The following is an 11,959-nucleotide window of genomic DNA, read 5'->3' as shown; positions in this document are numbered from 1 at the left end:
ATTGTTAGACTTATTTATTTTACTTGGTCAATTTATGCGTTAGTAAAGAAGTGGGACCCTCCACTTATATGTATTAATTGTGCATAAATAATTAATGAAAAACATTTGGTTAAGTAATTCATTGCAACAAATTGGTAGAAGTATCATTACTCATGTTTGATTGATGTAGATAGACTAGGATTTCGAATTGAGATTGGGTATAGAGATTTGGGGGAGGAGGGAGGGGGAAGGGAGAGAAGAGAGTCGTGCTAAAATAGAAATTCTAAAAATTTTAAATTGGGAAAGAAAAACAATTGGGTTTGGGATTAAGGGATTCTAAAAATTTTAAATAAGGAAAGAAAAAAAAATGGATAAGATAAAGTTCATCCTCCTATGAGAGGACCCAAGCATTATTCTTATAATAATCTCTGTTTTTATACTGAGAATGGAAAGATATAGATATAGGAAACAACTTTAATACTGAAATATATCTTCAATAAAAAGAAAGAGAATTTTTTCATTGATTCATTCAATAACAAATATAATAGTAAATCTTCAAGAAGAAGATAAATCTTCAACAATAGAAAAGGGTATTAATAATTTTTCTTCATTCATTCCTCAAGTAAATCTTCAACAATTATGCTTCGTTTGGTTGGAGGGATGGAAAAATAAATAGAAGGGATAGGAGAAAGGATGGATGAGGCATTTTTAGGGAATGGAAGGTGACTCTCATTTTTTGTTTGGTTGAATAGAATGGATAGTATAAATGATGGATGGAGTGACACATTTTTTTTGTTGGAAGGAAGAGTTTTTATATTCTTTTTACTAATATGCCCTCAGTATTTAAAAATTCTATATCTATTCCAAATTTTTAGAAAGGTTAGAGATGAAAAATCGATATTTGTGTTGATTATTATTTCTTTCTCTTTCCTCTTTCTCCCAATTTTGGGCGGATAGAGAAATACAAAGGGGGGAGGGATGAAGCATCCCTCCTTGCTTCCTCCCGCTTTTCCCTTCTTTCCAACCAAACACAAAAAAGTTAGTTTATCCCCCTTCTTATCTATCCCTCCTCAATCCTTCCCTCTAACCAAACATAGCATTAGAATTTATTTTATTTTATTTTTGTAAGTTTTTCTCTTCTGTTCAACCCATTTAAATCTTAATTCAACATAATACGTTGAGACACTCATTGTGTGTACGTTTGGTTTTCTTTTTTTCCTTATTGTTTGATTTAATTGTGTTAAATAAAAAAATAATAATTAAACACCGTTACTTCTCAACATCGAACCCTAAGTAACGGTGCGTTGAAGCTAGAAATTCCGACCTTTTTTGTTTGTCCCTCCAACTTTCACGTGATTCTGATTCAGCTGACAGTCCCGACAACTGCTGTGTACTGCTAGTCCTGTGACTCTTGTCACGTACCCCTCTCGACTTTTGTCCACTACCCCACTCTCTCTTCCTATGCAGTCTCCCCAAACCCCCTCAAACACAGATTGAAATGGATAGCTCATGTGTAACCTCTGTTGAAGAGAGTGTGTGTGTGAATGTGTGATAAGCCACCCAGCTGGCTCACCTCAACTCACCACCACCAATTGCATTTTGAATCACATTGCTCTGCTTCTCTTTTAATTAATTTCCACAAAGATGAGAGTAAGCTTGCTTCAAAATGTTCTTCTTCTGCTATACCTATGCAACCTATCTTCTCCTAGTAATACAAACACTACTCATCGAGCATCGGCTGTGAACTTACTGTTACCGTCCGATGCTTCTTCTCTCTTGGAATTCAAGTCTAAAGCCGATCTGACCCACAAACTCTCATTCTCTCCCAACACCAGTTTCGAATTCTGCAAATGGCAAGGACTCAAATGCCAACAAGGCAGAGTGGTCCGACTCGTCCTCGAAGGCTTTAAACTCGGTGGCGTTTTGGCACCCAACACATTGACTCGCCTCGACCAGTTGCGAGCACTGAGTCTGCAGAACAACTCGCTCACCGGACCCATTCCCGATCTCTCCGATCTCGTCAATCTCAAAACCCTATTTCTCGATCACAATCTCTTCTCTGGGTCCATCCCACCTTCAATCTCCACCCTACATCGTCTCCGAATCCTAGATCTCTCCTCCAACAATCTCACCGGTTCCATTCCTCACTCGCTCACCGATCTCGACCGGCTGTACATTCTCCGGCTTAACTTGAACCGGCTCAATGGTTCGGTACCTCCGCTCAATCAGTCCTCTCTCCAAGTCTTCAATGTCTCCGTCAACAACTTAACCGGCGTCGTGCCGGTCACTCCGACTCTGCTACATTTCGGCACGTCGTCGTTTTTATTTAACCCTGGACTCTGCGGCGAGATTATAAGTAAAGAATGCCACCCGAGTTTACCATTTTTCAGTCCTTTTGCGGCGCCACCGCCGCCGCGGGTGGCCAAAACGGAGCAGCTACAGGGGGTCGAGGTTGAGTTGACTCAGCCGAGTCAAAAGATACACAAAAGAACAGCTGTGATTGTTGGGTTTTCGTCAGGGGTTTTTGTACTGATCGGGTCCATCGTCTGCTTTGCAATGGCGGTGAACAAACAGAGGAACAAGAAACGGGTGTCGACGGCGGCGGCAATGGCGTCGGATTCGGCGGCGGCGGCCCACGCCGCCGCCGTGATGAGGATCGAGGAGGAGAACGAGTTGGAAGAGAAGGTGAAGAGAGTGCAGGGGATGGTTGGGAAGAGTGGGAGTTTGGTATTCTGTGCGGGTGAGGCGCAGGTTTATACGCTGGAGCAGCTGATGAGGGCGTCGGCGGAGCTGTTGGGGAGAGGGACAATGGGGACCACGTACAAGGCGGTGCTTGACAACCGTCTGATCGTCTGCGTGAAAAGATTGGACGCTGTTAGATTGGGGGGAACAAGCAGGGAGGTGTTCGAGCGACACATGGAATCAGTGGGTGGGCTCCGGCATCCAAATCTGGTCCCACTTAGGGCTTATTTTCAGGCCCAAGAAGAGAGGCTTCTCGTCTATGATTACCAGCCCAACGGCAGTCTCTCCTCTCTCATTCACGGTACGCTCCTTCTATATATCATCCATTGCTGGTAACTCGTAAATCAGTGAGTCGACTTGGTCTAAACTCGGTATGTTCAATTTGACCACCCTCTGGTCAACAACAAAACTTAGATTAGTATGCTAAAAATGATCATCATCAGGGTTATATGCCACGTCACAGATATGCAAAAAGAGGGATGCTTAACACACGTGCATGTATGTGCGCGTGGATTCAATAGTATAAAAGATTGAATGTCACAATTCACTAGGTGGGACCTCATTGTGTCTGTTATGATCTAAAATTTTACTCCTCCGTACCAGAATTTTTAACGCCCATATAATTCATGTATCAAAAATAGTTACAGTATTAGTTACTCCAATGGTACTACATGTCTTTCGAAACAATTTTCGAGACTGTGTCATGATACCCAAAACTGTAGCGTTTCTACTTGCCTTTCAATTTTACCCGGAGCTACTCCTAACCACTCTTTCTTTCCTTACTCGTAATTTTTTTTCCAAAATAAATCCTTTAATTGACCAACTAGCCCCTTTTTTAAATCCAACTCAGACAATCTTTTTCTTTCACACTGCAAGCATACTCTCATAATTCGCGTTAAATTTGCGGTTCTTGCTTTATGTGTAGTTTATAAATTTCAAAACAGTTCTTTAAGAATTTCAAAAGTAGGAAATTGTTTTTAAAGCATTACTCTGTCCTAAAAAAATGTCATGTGGTCTGTACCAAAATAATTGTCACTTTTCTTTTTCAAACAATATATTTTATATTTTTTCATATATGTTTTGGAGTCTAAAATTTCAAATGAAGGATAAATTTGTAACTTTTCAGAGAGATAAGACATGTCTCACAACGAAAAAACTGTTTTTACGAGTTACAAATCAAGCAAAATCCTAAATTTACATTGTATTCAAACCAAAGTAATTCAACGAAAATTAGAGTTTTTTTTATCTCAGTTGATTTTGTTTTCTTAATTCTCTATTGACAAACATGGACGTTGATGACCATTGAATCCTTCGCAACCATATATCCACCTTGTCTAACTAAATTCCAAATGATGACACATGAATATATATAACCTTAGTTTATGAGATGTGAAATAAAATTTACAAATTTAAATGAAAGACTTCAGAGGTTTTCTCCTTATTTGTTCAACTTGATTTGGATTGAATATTAGTTAATGACACAATTGATGGAGGTATATTAGATTCAAAACCACATCAAGCCCATAATTGAAGATAACTTTCTGAATGATTCATTGTTGGTTCCTATTATCCGTGGCTGTTGTTAGTGGCGATAATATTGACTTGCCGATTAGGACTTGTTGATGAGAAATTGTCGATGAGATTTCTGTAAAAGACTTTTGTTCTTTGAGAGTCTCTAGAGATGAGAAAGGAAAAAGGGATAATTCTTAAAAAAAAAAAAATGGAATTTTAGAGGTTTATTGTCAAAATGACGTAGTCAAAGTCCACTCTTTCCGAAGTGACGGAGTTTTATTGATAGTGTGACCTGAACATAGAAATTTACTGAAGATTGTATTTTGATTCCAAACTGCCCGGTTAAAAATTTACTGCCCAGCTCCAAAACTAAATCATCTAGGTTTTGAGCACACCCAAAATGGGTCATCCATGACTCACCGGAACTGTTCTTTGTACTCTTCACCGGACTAAAGCTGTACTCGTCATTTGAACTGTTGCACGCTGACGCTAAAGCTCGAAGTTTAGCTCTCGGTTCAGTTCGTTAGCATGGGTTTAAGATAGCTCGTAGGTTTGATCATCGTCATCTGAGGATGAAGGTCGTGGAACTCGCCGTTGGTTATGGAGTTCACCGGTGTTATGTCACTGCTTTGGTCACCGGAGTTTTACTGGAGCTTCGCTGTCACCGTTGGAGTTGAGCTTCACTTAGACTTTAAACTGAATTGCATCGGACAGTGTTCGCCATTTTGAAGCTTTGTTTGCCTGAACTGTTTGGCCGGACTGGTTGGCCATGTTTGTAACTTCTCTAGCTGAGTCACGTTTGGATAAGGAAGAGAGCTTCGGTACGTTCATGGTAGCTTGGAGCTTGCTACTGGGTTTGATCGTCACCGCTAGTTGCTCGCCGTTACGTTAGTTCTTCACCACAGGTCTGTCTCGCCGCTATAATTGTGCATTGCGGTCGGCACCAGTCGTTGGTGCAGCTCATCCTTGTTCGTCACTGCCATCCTCATCCTTGTTGGTCAGAAGAAAAAACACACGCTAAGCACAGCTTTGCTCGCCGTCCTCAAAGCTCACCGCTCCTTGAGGCGAGATACATAGGTGTTGTAATTATTTTCCCAAAAGAGAGATGAAGAGAGAGAAAGTAAAGTTGGTAAAGGTGTAATAAGGTTGGGCAATTTGGTAATAAAGATACACTTTCATAAAATTTCACCACTTTGAAAAAGTTGACTTTAACTCCATCATTTTGACAGTAGACTTTCAAAACTCCCATTTTTAGGAATTATACCGAAGCAAAAGAAAAACGCTATACTTTACTAATTGGATTTTGACACTTTTCGTTTGGGATACTAATTCTACAAAATTTTTAGGAATTATCCCAAATCAAAATTCGTGAAGTATAGAATTCAATTTTGACACTTTTTGTTTGGGACACTATTTCTACTAAATTTTTAAATAACTAAAGCTAAAAGTTACAATTTTACCATGAATGAATGACCTCTTTCTCGTAAATAAGAATCATAATTCACTTAAAACTTTTATAATTATATTTTGATTTGGTATTTTTTTTTATTACGGTTAAATTTTAAAGACACAACCAACAAAAAATAGTTGAAAAATATAGGGAGTGTAGAAGGTAATATATATACACACACACATATATACTCTTAGTTTCTTTGACATGTGTCTGCATGGAGCTTGTTTGTTCGGTTACTGCAACATCCCAAAGTTATTGGGTGACTTGGGTCTTTTCTTTAAGCTTCAATTTGGTCACCGATGATGGGGTGGAGTTTTTGGGTTTGGTCACCATTGCCAATGGAGCATGTAGTTAGCAAAGTTCTCTACTCATTCATGGACTATGTAAGCTTGTTGGAATTAGGTCTCTTAAAGGTTGTTGAAGCTCTCCGATGTTTGTTGAAGGACGCGGTTGAGAGAGATTACTCGTGAGTCATCATCGCACAAAACTCCAGAGAACGAACAATGCAAAGACGATGAAGACGATTCATCGTCTTGCCAATCACAGAGTTCGGTGACGGTGACAGTGACAGCCACAACACAACCGCAAGCACGAATGTGACTGAACGTTTAATAACCATTCATGGTTCTTCCTCCGTGACCGTAGCCAAACTTTGAAGGTGAAATTATCTCGAGCAATGACGAGCTCTACAACGGAGACCCAACTCCAACGAAGCACCAAACAAATCGCGGCCCAAAATAGAGAGTTTCAACGATCCAGTTCCGACGGTGACGAGACCCACTTCATGATTCTGACCAAGCTTCTATCGATGTCAGGTGAAGAGAGATGTCCAAAAGCCCCGTGAGAAGCTCCGAGGAGAGAACTTCAACGGCATGCTTAGACCAGCAAGAGAAAACACGCTAACACAACAGTTTGGCAAGGACGGATCTAGAAATTCATATGAGAGGAGAGGGAGGGGGGGGGGGGGGGGGGTTTCTCCATAATTCAGTGGGGGCAATTTAAAATTTTTTTTAGGCATAAATGCAATGAAGTACAAATTTAGGGGTGTAAAATGAAATAAAAAAAATTTTCAGTCGGGGCGAATGCCCCCACTAAGCCTACAGTATGTCCGTGCCTACAGTTCGGTGATAGTCACGGCAATCAACTGTACCTATGGGTTTCAATAATAATTCGGTGACCAACCCACAAGCTTAGTCTCGTTTTCTAATCCGGTGACCTTTAAGTCGCAGTCTGGTTTAAAGCCCAATATGCTCTGACGATATATGATACAACAGTTTTGGTGAACCTATGCTACCATGACCCATTTCATGTGAGCTTCAACAGATTAAACCGGCAAACTGCTATGACCTTCATGAGCACCAATTTATATATATATATATATATATATATATATATATATATACATATGTATATATATTTAATTGATTATTGCTGGAGCTGAAACAGTGAAGAAGTCATGTTGTAGAGAAAGAAAGAGAGTGGAGAGGACATTAGGAGAGAGAAAGGAAAAAGAATTATTGGGGTATTTTAGACATTTCAATTGCTAAATTGACATAATGTCCTTATTTGCACGAACTGAAATAGTAGGGGGTTTATTGAACATTTTTCATATAGCAAGAGTGTTTCTTACCCTCAACCCTTTTTTAAAAGAGAAATGATAGAGTCTCCGAACTCAGCTTCCGAATTATCCTCCGCATCCGATATGGCCTTGCCACATTAGCCCACTACAAAATGCACTGGCGTCTTTATTCCTTTTCTTTCCTTTTGGCTTTCTCAATAAAGACACAATTTTTATAAAAATAAAAAATAAAGTTTGATGGGCCAGCAAGGATCTCCATCGTCGGCAACCGGTTCGAGTAAGGGAAGAAAATTCACATATTTAATACCTCACAGGGAAGGATTTATCGATACACTATCCAACCAACCTGCGAAGTCCTCATCGGTCACCGGCATCCTTTGGTTCCCTTTGTTTCGGGACCAGATAAATATATATATACATATATATATGAATATGTTCCTCTCCCTCCCTCATCGGATTCTGTAGCTATTTCCCCCAAATCTTCAAACCCAACAACAATCAACAACGATGAACCCTCTAGAGGCATTCGATCGTGCGAAGAGAGGATGAGAAATCCATTCCACCATTGCCACATGTTCTGCCGGACTGCCTAAAAAATCAAATTAAACTTAGGGGTTTGTTTAAAGCCCCCCAAGTTGGATGCTTGAAGATGGTGGTCGTAGTTTATATTTCGTTGGCGGGTGTTGATGGGTTCTGGATGTGGTGGGTGTCGTAGTGGAGGCCGTTACATAGTAGTTGGTGATGGAGATGGTGGTGGTAGTTGATAGGGGCATTGGTACTTCGATCGACACCACTGTACGTAGTTTCGATTACAAAGTTGACGGTTGGGAGCTGGTTGTGGTTTGCTGGAGAAGAGGGGTTCCCCGATGAGTGGTGATTGAGGTGTGTCGTTGATGATTAGATATAGAGAGAGAAATATAGAGAGAGAAATGCTAGTGCATTTTGTAGTGGGCTGATATGGCAAGGCCACGTCAGATGCGGAGGATAATTCGGAAGCTGAGGTCGGAGACTATCATTTCTCATGAAAATGTTATACTTCACGAATTTAGATTTGTGATTTTATCTTGAATTACGTGGTTGTTGACTATTTTAAAAGTAACTTTTTTAATATAGGAAATATCTTAATATAAAAAAAGAGAAAAATAGCAAAACCTTATCTTTATAGAAATCCTAATATAACTCAATATTTTGAATTCAATTATGCCTATATATCTTCGTTTGGAAAATCCTTTCTATTAAATCTTCAAATAATTAAAACTATAAGCTACAATTTTTTACATAATTCATTTTAAGTTTTTTATAATTGCATTTTGATTTGGCATTTTCTTATTACAGTTAAAATTTAAAAATACCCAACAAAGATATAGAGAAGTTGGGAGAGTATACAAGACAATATATATATATAATGAAAAATATTTGGAGAGAAAAGCAAATAGAGAGACAAACCTATTGTTCGTTCTTAACTTTTCTTTCGATTGTGCAAAAATATAAAACACACAAATGCATAAAAGAATAAAGGGTAATATGTATTAAAATAGAAGACATTAATGTCTTTTTAGTTATCGCCACATCATATTCAACATTACACATGTCGAATCTAACTTGGCGATAGAAAGACATTAGTGTTTTATATTTTAATACATATTACATTTTATTATTTTTATGCATTTTTTATTTCCTATTCTAGCAAAGTAAACCAATTGATAATTGAAGGAAAAAAAGGTAAGAAGGAACTATTCCTTCTATCTCTAATTTGCTTTTCTCTACTAATATATACTTGTATATCTATATGTGTATATATATATTGTCTTCAGCACACTCTCAACTTCTCTTATCTTTGTTGGGTATCTCTTTAAAATTTAATCATAATAAGAAAATACTAAATCAAAATACAATTAGAAAAAACTTTACGTGGATTATGTAATTAAATTAGGATTCTTATTCACGAGTAAGACGTGACTCGTTCATCATAAAAAAATTGTAACTTATGGTTCAAATTATTGAAGATTTTATAGAAAGAGTTCATGAAATGAACAAATATATACTACAGCATAATTGAATTCAAGTTATTGAGTTATATTAGGGTTTGAATTATATAATACTAAGTCTTTTTTTGTTTCTTGAATGAAGAAAATTGTTTTTAAAACAGATAAAGCAGTAAAATAAGCTACCACTAATTCAAGATATTAAATTACAAATTATATTTGAGATGTTTAACATTTTCTTTCTAATAATAGACTTAGGTGGTGTATGATTACTCAATTTAGCGTTTAAGCCCCACTTAAAATTGGGTAAAATTTTAATTCACTTATTACTTAATGCTAAAATTAAAAATTAAAAAAATATCAAAATATAAATATTTTTGAATTGTCACTTAAAATATAAATTTTATCCACGCCTTTTATAGTCACCGTTAAATTAAATCTACCAGTATCTCCCTATTGCTTGTTCATTGTGCAGGTTCAAAATCAGCAAAATCAAAGCCACTCCACTAGACATCAGGATTCGTCACTAAAAACCTTCAATACTTAAAATTCAGTTCTTAAAATTTTCAATACTTAATTTTTAATTTTGTCAAACAATATAAGGACTCCTTTGTATAATGAATTTCTAATTTGTATAATGAATTTCTAACTGTTTGTTGCTTTTCAGTCGTATGAGAAGTGAACCTGTTCTAAACATACTAAACTAACGGCAAACCCAAAACCATAAATACTTTTTCCTTATTTTATTTTCCAACTTATTTTTAGTCATTTATATAGGCGATCCATAGTAATAGGGGTGGGACATATAGATGTGTGTTGATTAAATCAGAATTGCTTGTACATTGTGCAGGTTCAAAATCAGCAAAAGCAAAGCCACTCCACTGGACATCATGTTTGAAAATAGCAGAGGACGTAGCACAAGGCCTCTCTTACATCCACCAAGCATGGCGCCTCGTCCACGGCAACCTCAAGTCCTCCAACGTCCTCCTCGGCTCTGACTTCGAAGCCTGTCTCACCGACTACTGCCTTGCCGTCCTCGTCACCTCCCCTTCCGAGGATGACCCTGACGCTGCCGCCTACAGAGCTCCCGAGACCCGTAAACCAGACCACCAAGGAACGTCCAAGTTGGACGTCTACGCATATGGCATTCTTTTGCTTGAGCTTCTAACGGGGAAGCCACCGTCACAGCACCCTTTTCTGATGCCCGACGACATGACCAGTTGGGCCAGGTCTGCCAGGGAAGATGATGGAGGGGAAGACAACCCGTCGGTTATGCTTCTTGAGGTGGCTATAGCATGCTGTGTGACGTCGCCGGAGCAAAGACCGACAATGTGGCAAGTGTTGAAGATGATACAAGAGATTAAAGAGACGATCATTATGGAGGAAGGTGAATTGGACCTAGTTACAGGGACGTCTTAGTTATCATCATATATACACATGGAAAGTGATGAAGAAGAAAACAAATGTTCTAAGCCTATTTTCATTGCTCTTCTATATTTTTGTTGTTTTTTATTGGATGATAGGCTAGTTGCATGTATTATGTAGATTATATATGTATATAGTTGAAATTTGCTTATGGTGGTAATATGGTACATGTAGCTGAAAACCTAGTAATCAAGTGGTCAGTAACTCTTGTTCAGTTATTTTTTTATTTATTGACAAAAATTCAAATTCCAATTTCACCCTATGGGATAAGCAGAAGAGGTGCTAATTTTTGGCCACTTGGCCTTTCTCTAATGTTACTCACACCCACCTCGATAAGTTTCTCTGGCCACTTTAAATTACATTATTGCACATTGACTTCTTAATTGATTTATTTGAAGTATGAATTATTTGTTGTGAATTTAAAAGAAAATATATAACATAAAACTATATCTGCAATATTGAGAGAAGAATGTAGATAGAGGGAGAGAGATCTTATTATATTCTCTTAAATTCAAGTACATCGATATAACAATGAACAATCCGTATTTATAGCCAAACTTTAATCAACATCCTTAATGCACCATTAACCAAGTGCATTTACCTCTTATTTATTGCACTGCATTTAACTCTTATTTATTGCACTATTAATTCAACACTATATAATTAGTGGACACCATATATATAACACTTCCCCTTGGAATCCACTACATAACACTAAGAAGATGCCTCGTTAAAATCTTGCTAAGAAAAACCAGTAGGATAAAAACTTAGCGAAGAGAAAAAGAGTACAATCTTCTTGTGTATATGAAAATGGTATTGTATAGGTTAAAACTATCGCATTAAAACCTTGTGTGGAAAACCCAGTGGGACAAAATCTGAGCGAAGGAAAAAAAGTACAGTATGCCAATACCTTTTCAATTTGGTGCTCTCCCTTATTGTTGCATTAGTTCAACACTAAAAGTCCTTGAGTTAACGCATTCCAATATTATATACCAACCTTTTGACGGCGTAGTTGGCAGTGCTTTAGTGAACATGTCTGCTAAATTTTCATTTGAATATATCTGTTGAATTTCAATATCACCATTCTTTTGACATTCATATGTATAAAAGAATTTTGGTGAGATGTGCTTGGTCGTGTCACTTTTGATATAACCCTCTTTCATCTTTGCAATACATGCAGCATTATCTTCATATAATACTGTTGGGCTATCTTTTATTGATGAGAGACCACATATTGTTCAAATATGCTGGATTATAGATCTCAACCAAATGCATTCTTTACAT

General features: G+C 37.6%; 1 protein-coding gene across 1 annotated transcript; it reads left to right on the top strand.

The window, feature by feature from the left end:
• The first annotated feature begins 1,402 nt into the window (after positions 1–1,402).
• Positions 1,403–10,927, top strand: LOC132279144 (probable inactive receptor kinase At5g67200). The gene is made up of 2 exons (XM_059781077.1): positions 1,403–3,022; positions 10,101–10,927. The coding sequence occupies exons 1-2, from the start codon at positions 1,624–1,626 to the stop codon at positions 10,667–10,669; spliced, it is 1,968 nt and encodes a 655-aa protein (XP_059637060.1). The 5' UTR covers positions 1,403–1,623; the 3' UTR covers positions 10,670–10,927.
• The last annotated feature ends 1,032 nt before the right edge of the window (positions 10,928–11,959 follow it).

This window comes from Cornus florida, unplaced genomic scaffold, assembly GCF_030987335.1.
Source record: "Cornus florida cultivar Cherokee Brave unplaced genomic scaffold, ASM3098733v1 CherokeeBrave_3.0.0_Hap2_Chr10, whole genome shotgun sequence".
NCBI lineage: Eukaryota > Viridiplantae > Streptophyta > Magnoliopsida > Cornales > Cornaceae > Cornus > Cornus florida.
This window is presented reverse-complemented; position numbering and strand designations above follow the sequence as displayed.

What these genes read in the sequence shown, in the direction of transcription:
- LOC132279144 (XM_059781077.1), top strand. Translation starts at nt 1,624, where the DNA reads ATGAGAGTAAGCTTGCTTCAAAATGTTCTTCTTCTGCTATACCTATGC. An exon ending in TCTCTCCTCTCTCATTCACG is followed by an intron (nt 3,023 to 10,100) that starts GTACGCTCCTTC and finishes TACATTGTGCAG; the next exon opens with GTTCAAAATCAGCAAAAGCA.